Genomic DNA, 24,025 nt, shown 5'->3' with positions numbered 1-24,025 from the left:
CTATGGAAGAGCTGCCATATGAGGAGATTAATAAGACTGAGAATTTTCTGCTTGGAAAAGAGATGACTAAGGGGAACATGATAAAGGTCTGTAAAATCATGACTGGTGTGGAGAAAGTGAATAAGATAGCACAAGAACTAGGGCTCACAAAGTGAAATTTATAGGCAACAGGTTTAAAACAAACAAAAGGAAGTGTTTCTTCATACAGTTAACCTATGGAACTCTTTGCCAGAGGATGTTGTAAAGACCAAGGTTATAAAAAGATTCATAGTCTTCATCTAACTCGCTCACCATTGTTTTCCCTATAACTTTATTGGCATGACTGGGTATTGCTCACGTCAGCATAGTCACCCTTAGATTAATTTTAGCCTTGTCCTCAAACTAACTAGGCAATAATTATTTTCATCTGCAAAGAGAAATAAAGAACACTGGTTCAAATGTTGCCTGAATACCCGTATAAATTCACATACGAACATAAGAACGGCCAGACTGGGTCAGACCAAAGGTCCATCCAGCCCAGTATCCTGTCTGCCAACAGTGGCCAATGCCAGGTGTCCCAGGGGGAGTGAATTGAACAGGTAATGATCAAGCGATCTCTCTCCTGCCATCCATCTCCACCCTCTGACAAACAGAAGCTAGGGACAATATTCCTTACCCATCCTGGCTAATAGCCACTAATGGACTTGACCTCTGTGAATTTATCTAGTTCTCTTTTAAACCCTGTTATAGTCCTAGCCTTCACATCCTCCTCAGGCAAGGAGTTCCACAGGTTGAGTATGTGCTGTGTGAAGAAGAACTTCCTTTTATTTGTTTTAAACCTGCAGCCCATTAGTTTCATTTGGTGGCCCCTAGTTCTTATATTATGGGAACAAGTAAATAGCTTTTTCTTATTCACTTTCTCCACACCATTCATGATTTTATATTCCTCTATCATATCCTCCCTTAGTCTCCTCTTCTCCAAGATGAAAAGTCACAGGAAATCAACACCTGCTAGTATGCCAGGATCAGTGACTCCCATCAGAGTCAACACTTGCTAAGAGGTTGTTTCACGGGAAAATATCGGCAGCATATTACACTCTTATACAGATAAGCCATGATTTTCCAATGTATGTTTCTAAAGTTAGGCACCAAAGATTAGGAACCTAAATCCATATTTAGGCACTTAAATAAAAGTAGTCTGATTTTCAGAGGTTCTGATTGCCCTTCAGCCCCTGTGTTTTCACTGAGTGGCTGGTGCTTAGGCGCCTCTGAAACACAGGTCACTTCTATTTAGTGATGGATTTTGAAGTCTGCTTCAGTGACTTAGCACAATTCCTACTGATTTAGGCTTTGTCTACACATTAAAATTTAAACTGCCACACCAGGTGCTTTAATACAGCAAAACCACCTACACAAGGGGAGTAGGTAACAGCACCGTAACTTGCTGTAAATTGCTGTGTTGGGGTGAGAGGGGGAGGGTGGTTTTTCACACCCGAGCAAGAAATTAACATTGCAGTAACTTGTCAATAGTGTGACTTGTGTTCCAAACTCAAGATGTTTTTGAAAGTACCATCCCTAGGTGCCTCAATATGGAATTCAGTTTAAAAGATTTGAATCCATGGGCCTAAAGTTAAGGCCCTAAATCCCTGTTTATCCAGCTAAGCAGGGAAAAGTGGCCTGAGGAACTGGGCAATCTCAAAAGCTTCAGAAGGGTAGCCGAGTCAGTCTGTAACTGGAAAAATGTAAAAAACAACGAATAGTCCAACAGCACCTTAACGACTAACACAATGTAGATGGTATCACAGGCAATCTCAGATCATATTAAAAAGAGCACCTTTGAAATTAGATGTCTAACTATGGACTTAGAAGACTACATTTATGCAGTAAAGTTGAAGAATTTTAGAGGTGAATAATATTAATTGTTGCATCTGTAGTATACTGTGAAATGATCTCCTAAGGAGACCACTATATTTTCATCAGTGTTTGAAACTGGCAAAAAAAAAATTCTGTTTCCAAAAGCTTGCTTGTACAGATAACTTTCTTTGAAGCTGGATACAATATGCCTTTTTAACTTCAGATTTCTGTTTGACAGATTCAGTCTCCTGATTTGCTTGATATTTTTCCTTGTAATAAAAGTGATATTTTGTTTGTTTGACATAATCCGGATATTCTGGTTTATTTCGTAGTTGGGTTTATGACATGTTTGTTTAAGGCTGCCAAGGTTGATTATGCACAGTTCCTGGCTGTGTTGGTGCTAGTCATTGAAACTGTGAGGATTCAAAAATTAATAACTACATTTATGTTGTCTGCCAAATCATATGTTTCTTTCCAAGACTTTTAGTTTAACCAGGTAGTATTAAGTACTATATACATATTGTTCTAGTTTAAAATTAAGCTGTACTTCATTTTCTACAATTTTATTTTCTTGCCTTTCACAAAAATCATAGAAAATAGATCAGTTTGTAATTTTGTACTTTCTCACGCACACACAAGCCCTAGAATTGGACACGGACTTTCCATTATGTGTGTACTTTCATTCATTATTAAGATGAGCATTTTTAGTAAAATTAGTAGAACTTTCAGTTGTGGTGGATCTCTCAAAACTTCAGTTTCAAGATCTTTGGATTTACTGTAAAGGTTGTTGTGACTAATAGGAACAGTAAGTGTGCTACAGTATATGAAGCAGGAAATACTTGGTTTGCAGGATCATGATCTGAGAGATTAAAAATTTGTGCAAGAGCTGAAATTTAAATACATGAAGAGTGTCAGTGAAGTCACTTGGGGGTTCTGATGTGTTTAAAGTCTAAGATAAATCTAAGTCTAACCTAATTAAAGAGTATATTTGTTAGGAACTATTCACTAAGGCTATTTCTTATCACCTTTTTCCCATAGGTGTTTACCTCCCATGGACCCACTGTGATCATGCCTACCTGGTTCTGCTCCCGAGAATGGTTTTGTCATGTGGGAAAATTTGATGAGGGTGGGAAGGTGAGTGCTATTGATAGCAACATAATTGATACTCCATTCTTGATTCCACTTTTTTAAGTGTTAGCAGGACTTCTGATAGTGTTATGCTCTCAAATGGTCTTTTCCTATTAGTGTTAAATGGGCCACAATAAAAAGTGTTTACAATTAGAATGCTAATTGATGTGTGCAAAGCTAAACTCAAATAGTAAAGGGGGATAAAACCAAGAAAAAGCATTCTCACTCTTCTGTTGTAAAGTGCAGAAGAGACTTCAGTTCATACACAAGAACTCCTCCAGGTTTTTGGTATGTTTCAGGAGTAAAGGCTTTGGTGCACTGGGATGAAACAACATTGGTTATGACTGTGATTCCCAGCTCAAATAGACATAGATACATTAACTCTGCTGAAACGGGGCCTAAAAATAACAGTGTGGCCACAGTGCCAGATGTAGCATTGCAGTACTGCTGGAGGTAATTTCTGCTTTGGGCACTACTTATTACAATACTAGATTACTAGTATTACTGTTATTAGATTTTCAGTATCACCCTCAGACCCCAACCCCAGTCACACCCCATTGTGGTAGGCCTGTAAAAAAATATGGTGAGAGAGAATCACTATCCCAAAGAGTTTGCAGTCTAAATAGAAAAGACAGGGAAGAGTGGGAGGAGAACCAAAGAAAGAGGAGTGAAATGTTCTGCCTAAGGTCACACATTGGGTCAGAGGCAGAGCTTGGAATAGGACCCAGGTCTCCTGACTCAGTCCTGTGCCCTATCCAGTTAAACAGACCTTTCTCGTTCTTTCCATTTTCAAAATAATACCCAGTTGACTTAAATAACCTCTTGAACCTTGCCATTTTACCATGCTGTGGTTTTTGTTTTGGTTTGGGTTTTTTGCCCTCCTACTTTCATTTTTCTCTGACAGCATGCATGCCTCCTGGGGCTAAAATGTGATTCACATACATAGCCTGAAGGATTTTATAATATAGGTCATGCATATAGAATTCTAATAATTACTTGCCAATCAATTATTATACATTCTTAAATTTGCCCTAATTCCCCACAGCGTACTGCCATCCCAGGTCCCTGCTGGGATAAGAGTAGCTTTGTGGGGCACCTAGGTCAACAAATCCAGGCTCTGGCAGACAGAGGAGATTAAGTTCTGGAGGCCAGAGGCCTGCAAAGAAAATGCCCTGCTGATACCCCCAGTCCAATCTCTAAACTCAGCGAGTCTCATTCAGTCGCTCCCACTGACCACACCTACAGGATTGTGACAAGGCAAGAAAGCAGAAATGTCTCAAGCTATAACATCCTAAACCATTTAGGTGGGTTTTTCAGAAGAGCACAGCATTGGCCTCGCTCTTCCCTTTGACATAAATGGGAGGTGTGCCATACACTTCAATGAGAACAGAACTGTAGGACTACAGTGGGATCTCTTTGTGTGTGTAATGCTGACTTGACTCATCGTCTCACATTTAAATCATATCCATCCACCATTGAGTTAACATCTCTACATAGCATAATTAATGCGATCTTGCGGCCAGTAAACAGAGAAACAGATCAAGAAATCTCTCGATTCTAGTCTTTCCATTTGTAAAACTGTTTTCCCATGCCAAAAATCTGCATTTCTCACTTGAAATTAAATCTGAACACCTGTTCTTGGATGTCAAATGTTGGAGAGGTTGTGACGTGAAGATCCAAGTAAACAGAGCACATGGAATGATGGAACATAATCAAATTGTTAACCTTCTTACTGGTAAAAGTGTATGTAATTGTCCCAATGTTTCATGGGAGATTTAAAGCATTTTTTAATGAAGACTCCATTTTACTAACAAACTTCTTTTTCTTCAAGGTGTTCATTCACTAAAAAGTCATATTTTCTCTGCATTTGCATTATTGCAATATCCAAACAAAATTATATATGACTTCTTCTGAAATGCAGCTTGTCTACTTGTGATTAAAAATCTTGACTGTACATCAAAGGCGAGAATTACAAATATATTTTGTGCACTATCCAAGCCCAATGATACAAATCCTATTGCACAAGGAAAGCTGAATGGCTATCCTGGTAATATGTATTTAATTATGTTTGTTCAATTCCACTGTATGTAAGTAAGGAGCTATTTAGCGACTTGATCATAAGAGCCAGGATTGGAGTATTTTGAAGTAAAAAAAGCAAGTTATCACGTAAAGCTGAAGTGATCTCTACTAACTTCTTTATAATTGCCTCTTGCAAATAACTGATTTTAATATGGTGTTTATGGTATGCTGAGTTACATGGAATACCATTGAAACCTAGGAAAGAATGTAAAGATTTTAATGACAATCACTTTATTTATGATAAAACAACAAGATACTTTAAAGACTAACAAAGTTATTTGGGCATAAGCTTTGTGGGCTGCATCAGATGCATTATTAAAGTGCCACGGGACTCCTTGTTTTTGCAGAAACAGATTGTCCCTCTCAAACTTATTTAGGATAGCATCCTGCGTACCATCCAGAGGTAGGAACATATTTGAGGAAGTTTATTAGCAAAGTGTAGAGAGAATTGTCCTGGAGTGCTTCCATCCCACACAAATGAAATATACGAAGCTCCATTATTGGAAAGAGTGGCAAGATTTTAGTTACACTTTGTGAGTTTTATTGTGTGAGAATGTTTTGTTTTAGGGAAACGGGTGTGCGTGAAGCCACCTAATTTATTTAATCAAGTGTGTGACACCTTGCTTGTAAGTTTATTGCAGTATGGAGGAGTGTTATTAAAAAGCCATCATTAGCTCCACATGTCACAAAGAGTGACATTGAGAATGAAGGGTTCTGGCCTTATGTCCTGTTTCATCTTCAAATGGCTGATACATTTCAGAACTTGATTGCCCACAAGAATGGGGTACTGTTAACCTTGGCTAGGAGATAGATATAGTGGAGATTAGTGCTGTGTAAAGTTTCCACTCTACATCTTTATCAGTGTACCTCAATCTTTGACCAACAACATATTTTGCTATTCTGGTTGTGGGCTATGGGCCTGCACATAGCTTTGCCTGCACATATCCTGCCTCCTTCAGATGAAACATTAATCTGTAGAGCTTTGATCTGTTTCCCTAGGTAGAGCACTTCAAATCCACAGGTATCTGCTTTCTATCCACCAATGTGGATGCAGATATTTGCAGCTCATTTTTGCGGATACGGATGCAGATATACAACTTTTTATCTGCACAGGACCCTATGCACAGGTGACTGGTGCTTGCAGGGGGAGGAGATGCATAGAGGGCCATCCAGAGGAACTGAGAAGCAGCATGAGGGGGCACCTTACTTAGCAATTAAAATTTTGACAGAGGCACCGGAGGTGGGGCACGTTCCGAGTGCTGCCATGAGTCACCTATACCTATCTCTTGTGAACATCCAGTTAAAACGGGGTGGATAAAGGGGCCTCCAGGACTGGATCTGGCCCGCCAAGTGGGTGGATCCAGCTCATGGATAGTCTGCCACTGCCCCGCCTCCAGGCCAATCATGGACTGAGCGTGCAAAGTCTCCTCCCGCCCTGCAAGGGGTGCACAGCACTTAGGGTATGCCTACACTACACAGTTAATTCGGAATAACAGCAGTGTAGCGTCTACACAGGCAAACTACTATTTTGAAGTAAATTCGAAATAGTGGAGCGCTTATTTCGAATTTGGTAAACCTCATTCTACAAGGAGTAACATCAAATTCGAAATAGCTATTTCGAATTAAGTACTGTGTGGACACTTAATTCGAAATAGGGGGCCTCCAGCCCTTCCCAGGGAGCCCTAATGGCCACTCTGGGCACAACCAGGAAAACGTACTCTCCTGTCCCCCAGCCCCGGAGACATTAAAGGGGTAGACCCTGGCCATAGTGCCAGTGCCAGCTCCAAGCCTGCCAGCCCAGAGCCAGCAGTGGCCACTGACCCAGTGGCCCCAAAACATGAGCCAGCAAGCCACTGGCAGCCAGCCCCCCACCACTCCCCAGGAGCAGTCTGCCAGCTCCCAGGAGCCAGACAGGGGCTGGAGAAGGTGGGCGCCTTCTTGGTCCAGGGTGGATATCATGGACCTTATTCAGGTGTGGGGGGGATGCCCCCAACGTCCATGATCTCCGCACTAGACAGAGGAACATGGCCGTCTATGGCAGGATAGCTGCCAGCCTGGCCACCAAAGGCCACATGCGAACCCAGGAGCAGGTTAGCATGAAAGTCAAGTTGGTCTGGTGAGACCCCCAAATTTGAGCCCTGAGCTTTCCCTCCTCCTTCTTCCCTTTGCTTCCCCCTTCCAGCTCCCTCATCCCAGGTTTCCTCTTCCCCTCTCTCAACCTCTCCCCCTCTCCCACCTCCTTTTCCCAGTCTCCCCAGAGGTTCATTCCCCCCCCCCCCCCAGTTTTGTTCAATAAACCCAGTTTCTATTTTTGAACACACGTGTCTTTTATTTGACATCAGGAAGGAGGGCTAGGAAGGGGTAAGTGGAAGGACATGAGGGAGGAATGGGGCATGAGCCCCCGGTGGGGAGAACCGGGGAAGCTCTGAGGGCTCCTCAGGGAGGACGCTGTCCCTCAGGGCCTCCTGGATCCTGACAGCCCCCCAATGAACCCCCTGGATGGCATCCTGCAGCAAGTGCAGCCAGGCTGATGGCAATGACCCCACGAGATGCACCGGAGTGCTGTGGTGTCCCTCATCGAGGTAGACAAGCAAGCGGGGAACCCTGAGAACTGTCTGTCTGGGGTTGGGGTAGGATCCTTTTAAGCACAGAGCTCAAGTTAGTCTCAGGCAGCAGCCTCACACACTCAAGTCCTAACCTGATGCCCTGCCAGCACTGGTTCTGGCCAGCCTTAACTTCGGTTCAGGGTCCACTCAGTGTGGACACGCTATTTCGAAATACCAAAACGCTAATTTGGAATAGTTTTTGTGTATAGATGTGTTATTTCAAATTAACTTAATTCGAATTAACTTTTTCAAATTAAGTTAACTCGAAATAGTGCTGTAGTGTAGACATACCCTTAGGGTGAAAGTGCCACGCACTGCTTGCAGGGAGGAGGCAGGGAGCGAGAGACTTCGCGCACTCCTCCCACTCCTAGGCCCTGATTGGCCTGGGGTTGGGAGTAGCTCGTGAAGTCTCCTCCTGCCCTGCAAGGGGCAGGTGCTCAGAGAGAACCGCCAGCTGTTCAGAACAGTTGGCAGTTCTCTCTCGGCGAGGAGAGAGCGGGGGCAAAGACATCACATGCCAATCAAGGCCTGGGGGAGGGGGAGCACAGAAGTGTCCTGGCCCCACCCCTTTCACCAGAGGTCCTGCCCTTTCCAAGGTAGTCTGGGGACACTTAAAAAATTAGTGAAATGGTCCCCTGTCTAAAATTATTGGCCACTCCTGAATGACAAGTTAAAGATCCCATAGTTCTTTTGGGATAGACACATAACCTGGATCCTGGCCAACATTTTCTTAATTCTAATGTCTTGTGTGATCTATTTGTAAGTGCTGTAATGGCTACAGAATTAAAACCCTAAGAAACCCTAACTTACTGCTTGGTAAATCTTTTGGGACATAAGACTTACGTAACCCTAAAATCTTTTCTAGCCTGACTAATCTGCAAACTCCTCTTCTTGCTTCAAATGGGGAATATTTTCAGCTCAAACTGGATTCTCTGTCTATCCTGCCCTCATCCACAATCCAAACCATAGCATTCCTTTCAAAGTGTATCTAGACTAAAAATCTGAGTAAGTCTTGCCACTGTTTAAAATTTATCTAAAAGTGCAAGCAAAGGAAAATTATTTTTAATGAGCCTCAGATGTAATCGTGTAGTGTTAGCAGTTAGCATTTCTGAATACAAACCGCAGTTCAGAATGCAGTGGCTGGATCTCACCTCTGATCTGTTCTTGTGATAAAGGGTCAGGAAAAGAAGGAACTGAGGAAGTGCTGATAAGCACCCTGGTGCACAGGAGAATGCAGTGAAAACATCAAATGTCTAAAGGACCTTTATAGGGTTTCTCCATTTCCCTGGGACAGAAGAGAGTTGTCAGAATTCCCTCAGTTGTGATAAGCTCTGGAAGCTGAAAGGTTAAGGAGAAATTTGTGGGGTTTTGAAACATGAATTAGAATATTGTCAGCCTGTCAAGTGACCTGCCAAGGTGCTCTGGGGAAAAATCAGGACAAAACACAGGCTCTGATATTCTTGGCATGGTGCAGTTAAAGTTGAACAGAGATCAGTATTTGAGCAGTATCCAAGAAGAAAAGAAAATGCTGAAGCCAATGATAAATTATACTTACATAAAATTTGAAAACCCACCTCCTCCCCCTCCCCTTCTAAAGACATTTCTTGCTAGTGTATTATTAAGCACCCTTTAGAATTCACCCGACCCTGACCCTTTGGCTTTCACCTTTTCCTTGTTTAATTTTATTGCTCTTTGCCAGTAGAGCAGAAACATTTCTCTTTTAGAAGAAAGAAAATGTTCAGAGACTGTAGTAACCCTTTAACTTTGTTTTCCAAACACTGAAGCAAATATAACATTGTCATAGATTTCCTGTTTTATAATCAGGGCAAAATGATTTAAAGGCCTTATCAGGGTATGAGCAAAGGGAAAGAGTCATCTATCTAAAGTTAGATTAAGAGGTTTAAGAGTGTTTTGGATAATTCTGAAAAGAAGCCAGTTCAAATATTAATCAGTGCAATAATTTAATGGGGTCGCTTCTGATAGGTACTCCATCTTATTTCTGGTGTGTCCTAATGGAAGTTAAACTAATGGAAATAAAAAACAGATTGCCATTAACAGTAGATTTAACAAGACTACTTTAAGAGAAGAAAAAATTAATGTAAAATTTGCAAAGATAGAGTACCACATCAGTAAAATCCTAGAGATTTCAGATTATATTCTGAAAGTCAGTGTTCAGGATTAAAAACAAAACAAAACAGTAAATATCCAAAAATCTCGCTTGCTTGAAACATCTAAGCTTGTATCCACTAGGGATGTGAATGGGTGTCCCCTTTCTGCATGATGATTACTTTGTAATGGTTAACTGATGCCAGTAGGGGCCAGTGGCCCTGATGTGGGAGTCGGGAGTAGAAAGCCCCATACCAGCCCCAGCAAGGGGGCTGGGAGACTCTCCAGCTTGCCTGGAATCCACTTAGTCAGTTAACCAGTTAAACATTTCAACCTAATGTTTCACTGGCTAACTGATTAATCAGGATTTTATATCCCTAATGTCTACGCTGCAAAAGCAAGATGCAGTGCACTATGGGTAGGCATAACTGTGTTAGCTTCAGTGTAGACATGGTGGCATGGGCTTAGGCACAGGCTAGCAACCAGATTGTGGCAGCTCATACTAAAGCCCATGACACCAGATCTACACTGTTGTTGTGTTTGTTGAATAAGCTTTAAGCTGGCCAGACAGGAAACACAGATCTGTCTGCCCTTGCTACAAATCACACCTTCACTTTGCAGTGTAGACGTCACATAAGAAGCTATAGCCAGGTGAGAAAGATAGAATGATCCCAGCTGGCATGAAACGATAGATAGCAGTGCATGTGGTACTGGCTGCTGGCCCGATCAGGCTCCACTTAGGAAGGAACAATCAATTCCATACATACAAGATGGGAAGTGACTGTCTAGGAAGGAGCATGGCAGAAAGGGATCTAGGGGTCATAGTGGACCACAAGTTGAATATGAGTCAACAGTGTGACGCTGTTGCAAAAAAAGCAAATATGATTCTAGGTTGTATCAACAGGTGTGTTGTAAGCAAAACTCGTGAAGTCATTCTGCCGCTCTACTCTGCACTAGTTAGGCCTCAGCTGGAGTACTGTGTTCAGTTCTGGGCGCCACATTTCAAGAAAGATGTGGAGAAATTGGAAAGGGTACAGAGAAGAGCGACAAGAATGATTAAAGGTCTAGAGAACATGACCTATGAAGCCAGGCTTCATGAACTGGGCTTGTTTAGTTTGGAAAAAAGAAGATTAAGGGGGGACATGATAGCGGTTTTCAAATATCTAAAAGGGTGTCACAAGGAGGAAGGCGAAAATTTGTTCCTCTTGGTTTCTGAGGACAGGACAAGGAGTAATGGGCTTAAAGTGCAGCAGGGGAGGTTTAGATTGGACATTAGGAAAAAATTCCTAACTGTCAGGGTGGTCAAATATTGGAATAAATTGCCAAGGGAGGTGGTGGAATCTCCCTCTCTGGAGATATTTAAGAACAGGTTAGATAGACATCTGTCAGGGATGGTGTAGGTGGAGCTTGGTCCTGCCTTGAGGGCGGGGGGCTGGACTCGATGACCTCTCGAGGTCCCTTCCAGTCCTATTATTCTATGATTCTATACCATTATATACATTATAGCTGTAGATCCATGATTACTGGTAAAGAAGATATAATTCTACTAGAAGACTTACCCAGCATTGTGAGGGTTTGGCCCAGAGCAGGAGTGGAGCTGCATACCCTGGCTACCGGCTTCGCCCCAGTGCTGGCAAGAGGGAGGGGCTCCACACCTCAGCTGCCAGCTTTGTCCCAGTGCTGGCTCAGAGGCAATGGAGAGGGTGTAGAGGCTGCTCATTGGGGCAGGGAGGAGGGCTATGCAGGTATCCCCACCTGTGCTCATCAGGTCCAGGAGAAGAGGGGTGCATACAGCAGCTGGCAGCTGCTCTCTGGGTCAGGCCACAGTGTCAGCTGTTCATGGTCACTGGCTTCCTGTTGAGGTGTTTGCTGCCCCCTGTGGTCATTCCATTGTATAACTCCCTCCAAGACTCTTCCCTTTCCAATTTATGAGAAACAATCAAATTCCAGGCACATCCAGTTGTCCTGGCACAACCAGACGCTGATCTTGCTATAAGTTAGGCTAAGCGGAAGCTACATATCAAATTTGGTGGTTGTAGCTATTATTGCTTATAAGGAGTTCTTGAACAAACAGACTCACAGACAGACAGACTTGCACATTTCTAAAATCTATAGATTGATAGCGTGACAAACTCCTCAGTCTTGGTGGCCCCCACTTTCAGGTGGATGGCTTTCCACACAAGCTCACAGATGCCTTCAGTTTAGGCACTTTCTTTAGAACACCAGCTTGCTGTTTGTTGACCTACTCTCATCATCAGCCAGCATGGGGAAAAGAGGGGAAACCAAACTCCATAGTCTCTGTGGCCCTTCCAATAGGCCCTTTCCCAAAACCAGTCCTTTTCTGGTACTGAAATGGGGAGCAGGTGGGGGGGTACCTGGGGTCATCATCTACTCCAGGTTCTAGCTGCCAACAAATATCTTCAATAACAGTTGCATGACAGCTATGATCACTTGGGCCTCTTTTCCATGGCCTTCCCCAGCACCTTCCTTACCACACACTCTTCCTCCTGATACTTGTTTGCAATTTCTCCTCCTGGACAATTCACAACCTCTTCTCTCCTCAGCTCCTTCTTCACACATCAAGCTAACAAAAGGGAAGCTTTTTTTAAACCAGTCTCAACTGGTTATTAATTGGCCCCCAGGTGTTCTGATTAGTCTGAATTCCTTGAGTCTGGAAGCCTTCTAATTGGTCCCAGGTGTTTTTAATTGGCCTTATTGATTCTAGCACGTTCCTGCTCATTCTGGATCAACTTTTGTTAGTTTACCCTGGGAACAGGGACCTATTTAATCTGGGGCAAATATATTTTCCTTCTACTACTCTCCTGTAGCTGTCTAGCCTGACTCTGTCATAATAGAGTCTAACGTCAGAAAGGATCCGTGTGATTACACTCACTTGATGCATACTACAGATCATAGAATTTCATCTAATAATTTCTGCCTTGACCATATTTAGTGGTTGAGCTAAACCTTATATTTTTGAAAGACAACCAGTCTTGATGTGATGACTTTAAGGCTTGATGTGATGACTTTTTCAACAGATCCTGTAAACCTAATTTTTTGAGGAATACAGGATCTGTCAAAAAAGAGTTTATTATCAACAGATCCGCATCTACATTGCCGTTTTTTGTCAACAAAGCTCCGTGTCGACAAAAAGCGGCAGCCATGTTTATGCTAATGAAGCGCGGGATATTTAAATCCCGGCTTCATTAACAATTTCAATGTGCTTCATTTGCATCCCTCTGTTGACAGAGGGATGCAGTCTAGACACAGCCTAAGTGATGAGAACTCTGTCACATCCCTTCGTTAATTGTTCTAGTTGTTAATTACACTAACAACTACCTACATTCTGACAAGGTGTAAATCTGTCCTACTTTCAACTTCCCACCATTGAATAGTGGTACACTATCCAGCAAGTACATTTGCTCTCTTCAGCAGTAAACTCTAGAACAGTGGTTCTCAACGTGGGGCACCCAGAATCTTTCCTGGGGTACATGAAGTCACCTAGATATTTGCCTAGTTTTACAATAGGCAACATAAAAAGCACTAGTGAAGTCAGTACAAACCAAAACTTCATACAGATGAGTTGTTTATACTGCTCTATACTATACACTGAAATGTAAGTATAATGTTTATATTTCAGTTGATTTATTTTATAGTAAAAATGAGTAAGCAATTTAATAGTGTGCTGTGACACTTTTATATTTTTATGTCTGAGTTTATAAACAAGTTTTTTTTAAATAAAGTGTAGCTTGTGAGTACACAAGTCACATCAAACTCCTAACAGGGGTACATATAGTAGACAAGAAAGGTTGAGAGCCACTGCTCTATAAAGCTGCAGTTTTAGCAAACATGTTCCTGCTAATGATATGAGCAGTAAAAGGTGCCCTTCAATACTGGTCTGCAGTGAAAGAACTTTCTTTGAGACAGGATGTCTCTTCTGGCAGATGTACATCCAGCAACATGTGCTAATCCTACAGCACATACTGCTTCGGTAAATTCAAAATTTAGCTCAGAACTTTCTATAAAATACGGTTGGGTCTTTCTTGGAATAAATATTTTGACTAATAAACATTTGGAAGTTCATTCTATAACTGAGTTTTGTGCTATGTTTTTTCCATTTAATCTTAGTTTGTGTACTATGTACGACTTAAATGTCTTTTAGTACAACTCCAATGTAATATTTTGTGGGGTTTTTGTAAATGCATGGCCTGTTGTACAAAGTATGCAGTGAATAGGCTTTGGCAGCAGAATCCTGCTAAAATACTTCATTAATCAGGTAAGTATTGGGACAAAAATTATTTCCTTTTCCATTTGCTCTTTCTCTCAGTACTTTGATATTCCTCTGAGAACTGAGATAAATTTGGCTCCCTCTGATTTCAGCCTTTTCCATCATACTCTTATCCAAGGGCGGGGAAAAGGGCCTCCATGGAGGTCCTACTGCTCCCCTGCCCCCAGGCCAATTAGCATCTGGAGACAGGAGAGCACTGCTCGCAGGGCGGGGGCAGAGCAGAGAAGGTTTTGCGCTCTCCCCCACCCCCAGGCCCTAAGTGACTTAGGGGCACAGGAGTGTAGGAAGTCTTCTCCCATGCCAGGGGCATGGGCACCTAGGAGGAACATGGGGAGGGGGGCAAAGGCACTCCCTCGCCCCCAGACCAATCATTGTCTGGAGGCAGCGAACTTGGAAGTATCTTGACCCCGCCCCTTCTCCTTGATGCCCTGCCCCTTCCGCTTGATGCCCCGCCTCTTCCTGTGTGGCCCGGGGCCACTTCAAATATTTCTGAAGTGACCCCCAGCAAAAAACTATTGCCCAACCCTGCTCTTATCAGTAAGAAAAAAAGTGTTCCAAATTACAGCCTGATTTCTCTTGAGAGTTCTGATCAAGAGATTAGCTAGCTCTTCTCCCCCCTTATATGCAGCTTTCTTTAACTACCTAAAGGAAGGTCGTTGGCAAGACAAGTGCAGTATTTGCAGGTGATTTACGTGATGGACTAAATGTGAAAGAGACCAGAGGCTTAAACTTCTGCTCATGGAGTTCACACTCAGCCACAATGTGAGACACAGCACTGGATCCCATGGTGCACAGTGCGCCTGATCTTGGTGTGGGAAGTTTTGGCACTGCAAAGAGATGACCATAAGGAGCATCAGTGCACTCCCCTTCACAAAAGGCTGGGTCATCAGCTCAGTTGCGAAAGAAGACAGCCATTTGGGGCCATTCACCTACCAAGAAGAGCAGACGAGACCTGGCAGTGGTGCAGTCCAGTGAAGCCCTTTCATTTCTGCACCATTGACGCCGACCCTCCCCACCTCTCGGTGGAGCCTTCAATGAGAAATATTGAACAGATACCTCATTTAATGAGTCCGAGGTACTTTGAGAAAAAGCCCCCACTTATGATTATGTAAGTAAAGATTGTATCATAATGTGTACACCTGTAACATGGCAATATGCCACCACAGCACCTCCTGCTGGTCACTCTGGAAATTAGCTCCACTTAGCACTGGAGCGCTCTCTTATAGCTGGTTTCTCACCTCCTGTTCCCTGTTTTCTGTTAATGGCTCTGCCACCTTGCATTAGGACCCGCATTCCTCCCTGATCATGGTACCCTTCCTCTGGGTACCTCTCTGTCGCAGTGTCCCCCACAGTCTGGGGTCTAGCCCCTCAGGGAACCCCAAACCCCTATACTCACCTTGCCTCAGTGACCTTACCTCAGGGGCAAACTTCAGTCTGACATGGCCACTCATGATAGGCAAGGGGGTGTGCATCTGCTGCCTCCATAGTCTCCCTCCGGCCGTGGGACTACTGAGACTGGAGCTCTCCCGCTCCCTCTGCCTTCCCCCAGCACTGCTCCGTCCATGGCATGTGCGCTATTGGCAGTGGCTGGGGGGATTGGGCAGCATATTTGTCGGGTGCCCAGAGGCGGGCCCACGTGTCCCAGGGGCGGGCCCGTGCATGCATCGTGCGCCCGGGGGCAGGCCCGTGCATGTGCCGTGCACCCGGAGGTTGGGCCGTGTGCCCCGGGAGCGGCGCCATGTGCCTGGGGCCCGGGGTACCAAAATGGCTCGGGCCAGCCCTGGCTACAACCAGCTGCTGATGACATCTGGTCTGGAAGGACTCGGCTTAAGAGATTTACTACAGCACCCAGATGTTCAACCCCCCTTGGGATACATACCCAAAATTATATGAAATTTAATTCCGTCCTAAGTGTGAGAGAAGGTACACACAGCTTTTCCCCCTGCCCCAGTTAGAAATTACAAAAATTGGGTTATATTATGAACTAAAAATCAGTGTATTAACTATGAAAAGATGTATTTTAAGTGAACAAATAAGTAGCAAACAGAACAAAAACGATTACTAAGAAATTAATGCAAAGCACACAATTTAAGCTAGATTCACTAAAAAAAACCTGGTTACAAATAATAATTTCTGATATTATTTACAGACCAGAGGTGTCCTTTCTGGCTTGGGTCCAGCAGTTCTTCCCCAATCTTTCTAGTTAGAGTATCTTTGTTTCCATGTGTTTTCAGGTATCCCTTTAGGGTGGGGAGGCAGAGGTAAAGCCAGCTGCAAACAGGTGGAAAACTTTATTTGATTCTTCCTACCACCTGTGGAACAGTTCAGCAGTCCGAGATTCAGGTCACCTCACTCCATTGTCCATGAGCCAGTGTCAGTATGGAATGTCTGCAGGAGAGCCAACTCTTTTCACGGCTCATTCTACTAGATAATGAGGAATCAAGCCGTATCTGGCTTTTAAGTTGTAGTCCCTGAAGTGCTAGCATGTGGAAAAACCCAAAATAGCAAATATGAAATACAGATACACAGATACCCAACATCATCACCAAAAAGGATATATGCATACAAATGAGAAAATCATATTCAGTAAATCATAACCTTTCCAATAATACCGTATGTGAGCCATCTTGCATAAAACAGTTCTCGCTGACATCATAAACATATTTTCATAAAACATATGGAATGCAACATCACAATGTACATTTAAATAATCAGTTTTGGACAACTGCACAAAAAAACCAAAAGAATGCTCTGAACAGTAACTGCTATTCAGACAGGCTATAGGAACCATGATTTCTGCAGCCAAAACTTTGGGTTTGTTTAGGTTTATTTTGGGGAGTTGAAATTTTTCTATGTTATCCATAGAGGGTCTATTTTCTGTTTGTTGTTGAAAAATGCCCCCTTGTCCCAAATTGTCTTCCTGCTGTTAAATATCAGGGTAGAGATAAAATGAGCGAGGAGATGTCTCTTACTGACCCAGCTTCTGTTGGTGAAAGAGACAAGTTGCACAAAGCTCTTCAGGAAAAAATAAACTAGCCTTCAAAAGAGACATGAGGTGCTGTGAAGTTTTCTCTGCTACTTGATTTTGTCACTTGGAAACACCTTTTTACCTAGTTGTTGTCTTATTTAATATATGAAAAAATATTTTTGTTACTGGTATCTTTTGTCTTTTGTGTAATTAAAAAATACACAGGAGACCTTTTATAAAGCACATGAAGTTTCCTTGCTTATGATCCATTATGAATGAAATGTGTGAAGTGTGCTGTTGAAATTAAAATCCTAGGATAATCTACATATATATTTTAGAGATTTGTGCATCTGTCTGTGAGTCCATTTTTTTAAGAACTCATAGGGCCTATCTAGACTGCACTAATGTGTTGAAAGAGGGTATGCAAATTCCACGGGAATTTGCATATCTTCTTTCGATCTCACTTTCGAAAGCAGAGCAGAGCTTTCGAAAGTGAAAGTAGTTTAGACGGGGCTTTTTTGGCAACCTCCTCCCCTTTGTCAAAAAGCCGCTCTTCCTCAAAAAATGAGGAAGTGAGATCGGAAGAAGATCTCTTGCAACACGTTAGTGTCGTCTAGATAAGCCCTTAAACTGTAAAAGTTAGGACCTCCAAATATGGTTTTCAGCTTCCTCTTATCTTAACGTAAAACAAAGTCAGAGTTTGGTTGTGCCAGGAAAACAGGATGAGCCTGGAATCTGATTGTTTTCCATAAGATGGAAAGGGAGGCGGCTGAGCGGAGGGTCGCTATACTCACAGTCACCACTGGGGTCAGTGAGTGGAGGGGAGAGCTATACTGCAGAGTGACCAAGGGAGTGGCCAACTGAGGACAGGGCTCACCATTGCCTGCCACGGGCCCAAATTCCTACCTCCCCATTCCTTGGCCTCTATGTCAGACCAGAAGAGTGGGGGGAGCAGATCCACCACCCCCACCGAGCCTCCCCCAAGAGCACTGCCACAGGAGCCACAGCAGGCCCTCCCCAGCACCATCAAGTTGCTCTGCATAGCTGCACCAGCTGGCCAGTGCAGCCAAACCCCCTTCTGCCCCAGCCAGGCCTGGGGAGTGCTGGCAGGAGGGCTACATGGCTCCCACCTCCAGGCTGTCCCTGGGCAAAGCCAGATAAGTCTTCTAGTACATTATAGTTGTCTTAGCCAGAGTCTTCCATCTCCAGTTTTTGAGAGAAAAGGAGAGATTTCTACAGTGGTTTTTTAAAAAGAATCTTTGGCTTTTCTATAGTGATCTGAAGTATTGAGCAATTTTTGGAAATAATGTGGAAATAATTTTGAGTAGCAGTAGAATTATAACAAAACAAAACCCTCGTAAAGCTAGAAAGGACCATGGTGAGTTTTAGTCTAGATGGAATGTTACTAACAAAATATTCTAGAGCAGGGCTACTCAAAACTCAGCCTGTGGGCCACATGCAGCCTGCAGCCCGTTTGTTTGCAGGTGGGAGCCAAAACAAAAAAGTTGTCAATATAATGGTCTTCTATTGATATGCATTTTAGTCGTTAAATTACTGGACTGTAATGGCTCATTAAAAGTGCTGTCATATGGGTGGAAATCGGGTAAATATTGCATTTTATTAATATCAGCAGAACTGACTTACATGGGGCCTGTGTGTTGTGTAGTCTTGCCTTAATCTTTGTATTCATGCCTGTCAGTGTGAAAGAAGCTATTTGCATATACATTTGCATGTATATACAACCACACTTAAGTTGCGGCCCTTGGCATGTGCTGTGAGTATCATTGTGGCCCCTGGGGCTTCCAAAGTTAAGTAGCCCCATTCTAGAGTGTATATGGACATTTTTTTTGCTTATTTTTGGAGTTGCTGATACATATTTCACTGATTTGTGATGCTATGCCCTTCTTTGTGGAGTGTGAAAATTATTTACAAAATACACTTTAGTTGCGTTACTGTGTATCTTGTTCTCATAGAACCCTAGGGCTGGAAGAGACCTCGGGAGGTCATGGAGTCCAACCCCCTTCCCATAGCAGAGCCAACCCCAACTAAATCATCCCAGCTAGGGTTTTATCAAGCCATGTCTTAAAAACCTCCAGAGATGGAGGTTCTACCACCTCTGTAGGTAACCCATTCCAGTGCTTCACCACTCTCTTGGTACAACAGTTTTTCCTAATATCCAACCTAGACCTCCCCCATTTTGTGCTTCTATCTGTCTATCTATCTAGAGACTTCAGTTTTCAAAAAGCATTAAAATATATCTCTAGATTGGTTGCAGTTTCTTCTACTTTGAAAGGTGGTACCAGTGTGGGATGGATTTCTGGTGATAAAAATGGGATATAAAGGTTGGAACTGATAATATCTCAAAATGGAAGAAACTGCTGTAGTGCAAACAGCATATATACCCTGAGCCCTGGGTAGTCCTATCCCTGCAAGGACCCATGGCATAGTCAACATCTTTCCATCCCCTGCAAAATGTAGGTGTTTCCTTTGGCAGTGCTGCTCCTTCATTAGCTGCGAGGTCACTGCTGTACAATTCAAGGCGTCTCTGCTCATCCCTGGGAACTGGGCACATTGCTCTGAAATGCTCCTTTCAGCAGAAGAAATTAGGAAACAGGATCCAAGAATCAAATCCCAGTTTTAGAGGGATCATTTTATTTTGACAGTAATTGTTTGTAGTCAGTTTGTGCTGAGATATGTTGCTAAATGTTTCAGCCCTAGCAGTTTTAAGTGTGACAATGAGAGTCCACATGAATATGATTTATCGGTGCTTGTAGATTGTGTAATGATATCTGCAAGCCTCATTTTGACAAGTGCAGTAGATTGATATTTAATAAAACCATGCACTTAATTTAATTGAATGTGACTCACTTTAATGTGTGATTTGGGGAACAAAGAGTTTTAGTCTAAATGGAGTTTTATTTTCTTTGTATTGGGAACAGCTGCTTTCTCTTCCTGCACCCTCACCCACATTCCTTTGGTGACCTCTGAAGCATTAGATTGCATATCAATTGCAAACTGCACAGAGCTTTGTAAAAGCTTAGTCCTGCATCTGAGCACTGGGATGAGAAAACTGAGCAAGGGTGTCATGTACAAACATACCAGTTAGAGGTGGGCCATTGTCACCCGCAATGCGATTTGCATCCACACCTCCCCAGAGTTTGGGAGCGGAATCAAATTCAGTGTTCCAGCTCAACCAATTATAGAGAGAGACCCGAACACAGTTGCCAACTTTGTACTTGCACAAAACCAAATACTCTTGCCCTGGCCCATCCCTTTTCTGAAGCCCTGTCCCTGCTCACTCCATTTCCCTTCCATCTTTCACTTACTCTCCCCACCCTTGCTCATTTTCATCAGGTTGGGGTAGGGGGATGTTGAGAGCTATGGCTGGGGATGCAGGCTCTTTTTGTGGGGTTGGGAATGAGGGACTTGAGTTGCAGGAGGAGGCTCCAGGCTGGGACTCGGGTTCAGAGTGAGGGAGGGGGCTTGGGGCTGGGGCAGGAGGTTGGGATGCTGGGGTCAGAGGGGTGGCCTCAGGCATGCAGGCTCCAAGCAGCACTCACTTTAAGCAGCAACCTGAAGCAGCAGCATGTCCCCCCTCTAGGTTCTAGGTGGAGGCATGGCCAAGTGCCTCCACAGTCACTGTCCCATCAGCTCTCATTGGCTACTGTTCCTGCCCAATAGGAGATGCAGAGCTGTCACTTGGGGCAGGGGCACTGTGTGGAGCTCCTTGGCTGCCCCTATGTGTAGGAGCCATGGAGGGGGGGGGGGATGCCACTGTTTCTGGGTGCCACACGGAGCCCTGCTGCACTGCTGACCTGACTTTTAACGGCCCAGTCAACAGTACTGACCATAGCTGCCAGGAGTCCTTTTCAGCCAGGTTTTTTGATCGAGGGCCAGACATCTGGCAACCCTGGACCTGAATTGCAAAATTTAGAACAAGTTCTAGTTCTGAATTCTCCCAGAGGGGCGTTTTCGGATCATCTTTGAGAGTACTCAACTGTGCTTCTTTGGCTGCTTAGTCCAGGCCAGGTCTTAGGTATACTCTAAAGTGGTGATCTTAACAACACATTAACCATGCTAATCTCTTTGGGAGTTAGAAAGCCTCTTCTGCAGTAAACTGTTCCACCATGGCTGAAGACCACAGAGTGAGTCTTTGTCCCCCCAGCAACCCCAAAGAACCCTTAATTACTCATTGCAACTAAATTGTGTCTTCTCTGATACACTAGACTCTATAGCTCTATTTCCAATTGTAATTTACAACTCTCATTCTCCGCTATTACCAACAATGTGAACTAGAGTGAGGGGCAGGGTAAAAGGTTGTCGAAATTACTTATTTTAATTGTATTTTCCTAATAAGGTGAAGAACACAGAAGTTATGGCAATAGACACAATATTTTAATCTTTTTATTTGGTTAGTGTATTTCTTATTTGTTCTGTAAAAATAATACCTGCAATAAATGCAAAAGCATTAGACCAGAGGTGTCCAAACTTTTTTCAAAGAGGGCCAGATTTGATGAAGTGAACATGCGTGAGGGCCGACCATTTTGCCTGACATTCTTTGAACCATTAAAATTAAATGCAAATTAACTATTTTATGCAAAGTTTATTGCAAACAGCATACTTTTCATTTCGTCACATGGATGACAAATCTAAACAGGTGTTAAATCACTCTGCCGTTCATATCTGAAGGCCAGATGAAAAAAAAATCCAAGAAGCTGAAATATATGTCAGGAACATTGTAAAGTACATTACATATTATTGGTAATAAAGGTTGTCTGTCAACTTTTAAGTTAAAAAAATATGAACAGGAACATAACACCAAGTATACATGTTATGTCCAAATATATTTATAACTGATTTAGACCAACTGACATTAATTGAGATTTTACAATGTATTCGTCTCAATACATATGGATTCGTTGGGGGCCATAAAAGATAGATATTGCCAAATTACCTGTGGGGCCGTATTAAACCGGAACACGGGCCGCAATTGGCCCGCGGGCCGGACTTTGGACATGCCTGCATTAGGCTGTTTCTGCCTACCTGATGTCACCCGAGAGAGTTAATGTAGATGCTTCTCTCTTTCTCTTTGTTGTGTTTATCTTTCTCTTCTGTTGCCTCTTCAGCTTTTAGTAGGCGTGACACTCAAATGCTGAATACACCTTATTGTTTAAAGCAATTGTTCATTTGCACAGTAATCACATGGCCTCTCATAAATAATGAGTGGGAGGAGAGAAATTAGTGGAGACATATTTTTAAACCATGTTTTACTTTAAATTTTTCAAATGCTTGTGGCATTGCTATAAGCATTTGAAGTTTTTCTTCACTCAGGGCACAGACAACCTGTGGAACTCCTTGCCAGAGGATGTGGTGAAGGCTAGGTCTTTAACAGGGTTCAAAAAAGAGCTAGATCATGGAGGTTAGGTCCATCAATGGCTATTAGCCAGGATGGGTAGGAATGGTGTCCCTGGCCTCTGTTTCTCTGGAGGTGGATGATGGGGGAGGGATCACCTGAGGATTACCTGTTGTATTCCCTCTCTCTGGGGCATCTGATATTGGCCACTGTCGGCAAGACAGGATATTGGGCTGGATCGACCATTGGTCCGATCCAGTGTGGCCGTTCTTACGCTGAGTGTGAAAGGACTGATGACCCATCCTAACAGAGGATGTATACCAGAGACTTATAAAGCAGTAGATATTCCATCTCTGCTACAAGCCTGCATCAAGTACTTGGCAATTGGTGTGTGTAATTTGATTTCTTTAACAGTTTTACTCTCATCCTTTCCTTCATTTTTATTAAGAAACTTTTAGATTTTAGATTCTAAAGGATTGGACAGTGTTCTTTTGGATAAGATTTGAGGTATAAATTGACCTGAATATGTGTATCTGGTCCTTTGGGATCAGAAGAACCTGTTTGGATTTGGTGAGATTGGTTTTCATAGCCTCTCATCTATGAAAGGTTGGTACAGGAAAGCTGGAATGTCTAAGGGAAGTGCTTGTTTGACTTCTTGCTAGATGGTATGATGAACAGAAGTGCTCTTTGTGATTGGTTTGGTGCCATACAGTGGAGGACGTCAGTCTTGGGCTGGAAGTATCCCTGTCTCTACGCAATTTGCCCTATTTTTGACGCGCCAGTGGTGCCCCCAGAAATCTCTAATATTACCTTTCTTTTGCCATTCTTATCCCCATAAGAACAAAAGAACCACCATACTGGCTCAGACCAAAGGTCCATCTAGCCCAGAATCCTGTCTTCCAACAGTGGCCAATCCAGATGCCCCAGAGGGAGTGATCAGAAACAGATAAACATCAAGTGATCCCTCTCCTGTCATCCATTTCCAGCCCCAACAAACAGAAGCTCGGGACACCATTCCTATGTATCCTGGTTAATAAGTACTGATGGACCTGTCTCCATGAATGTATCTAGCTCTTTTTTGAACCCTGTTAAATCCTGGTCTTCACAACATCCTCTGGCAAGGAATTCCAAAGGCTGCGCCAGTCAACTTTGACTCATAGTGCTTCAGTTTCAAGCTGGTAAATTTGTTTAAAACCACATTAGAGAACTTTAGAGGTTAGCAAAAAGAGATGAATTTTATTTTATTTATTTGACAAAAGAATGAAATATGCACTCTGTCACTTGAAATATTTTAACTTGAAACGCTGGTGACTTTTGTATTGAATGAGCTCTCTCTCCACAGGGTGTACCAGAAGACTTGCTGTTCTTTTATGAACATATCCGAAAGGGTGGTGGAGTCTTTCGAGTTGACCAGTGCCTGCTCCAGTATCGCTACCATCCGCAGGCAGCAACTCATTCTGTTCTTGAGTAAGTTATATTTTTGTAATAGATAAAACTTGCTTGTTTCTTGGTTTGTTCGCTGTGGAAGTGAGGTGGTTAATCAACTTTCCCAAGTGGAGACTGTCAAGACACTTGCTCCTTTTAGCACTTTTTTAAGGGGACTTAGTGACAGTATAATTAATAGTAGCTATGTAATGATATGTAGAGTATACGGGTAATGGCAT

General features: G+C 43.1%; 1 protein-coding gene across 15 annotated transcripts in view; it reads left to right on the top strand.

Moving 5' to 3' along the window:
• QTGAL (queuosine-tRNA galactosyltransferase) overlaps positions 1 to 24,025 on the top strand; it is a 357,741-nt gene that overhangs the window by 270,814 nt on the left and 62,902 nt on the right. For 14 of the 15 annotated variants that reach the window (XM_089771977.1, XM_075903526.2, XM_014571339.4 and 11 more), the window contains 2 exons: positions 2,872 to 2,967; positions 23,704 to 23,828. In XM_089771977.1, coding sequence (XP_089628103.1) covers positions 2,872 to 2,967; positions 23,704 to 23,828 — 221 coding nt within the window. The remainder of the gene's footprint in view (positions 1 to 2,871; positions 2,968 to 23,703; positions 23,829 to 24,025) is intronic. The other variant, XM_075903524.2, reaches the window with a different exon arrangement.

This window comes from Pelodiscus sinensis, chromosome 20, assembly GCF_052426305.1.
Source record: "Pelodiscus sinensis isolate ZL-2025 chromosome 20, ASM5242630v1, whole genome shotgun sequence".
Lineage (NCBI taxonomy): Eukaryota > Metazoa > Chordata > Testudines > Trionychidae > Pelodiscus > Pelodiscus sinensis.
This window is presented reverse-complemented; position numbering and strand designations above follow the sequence as displayed.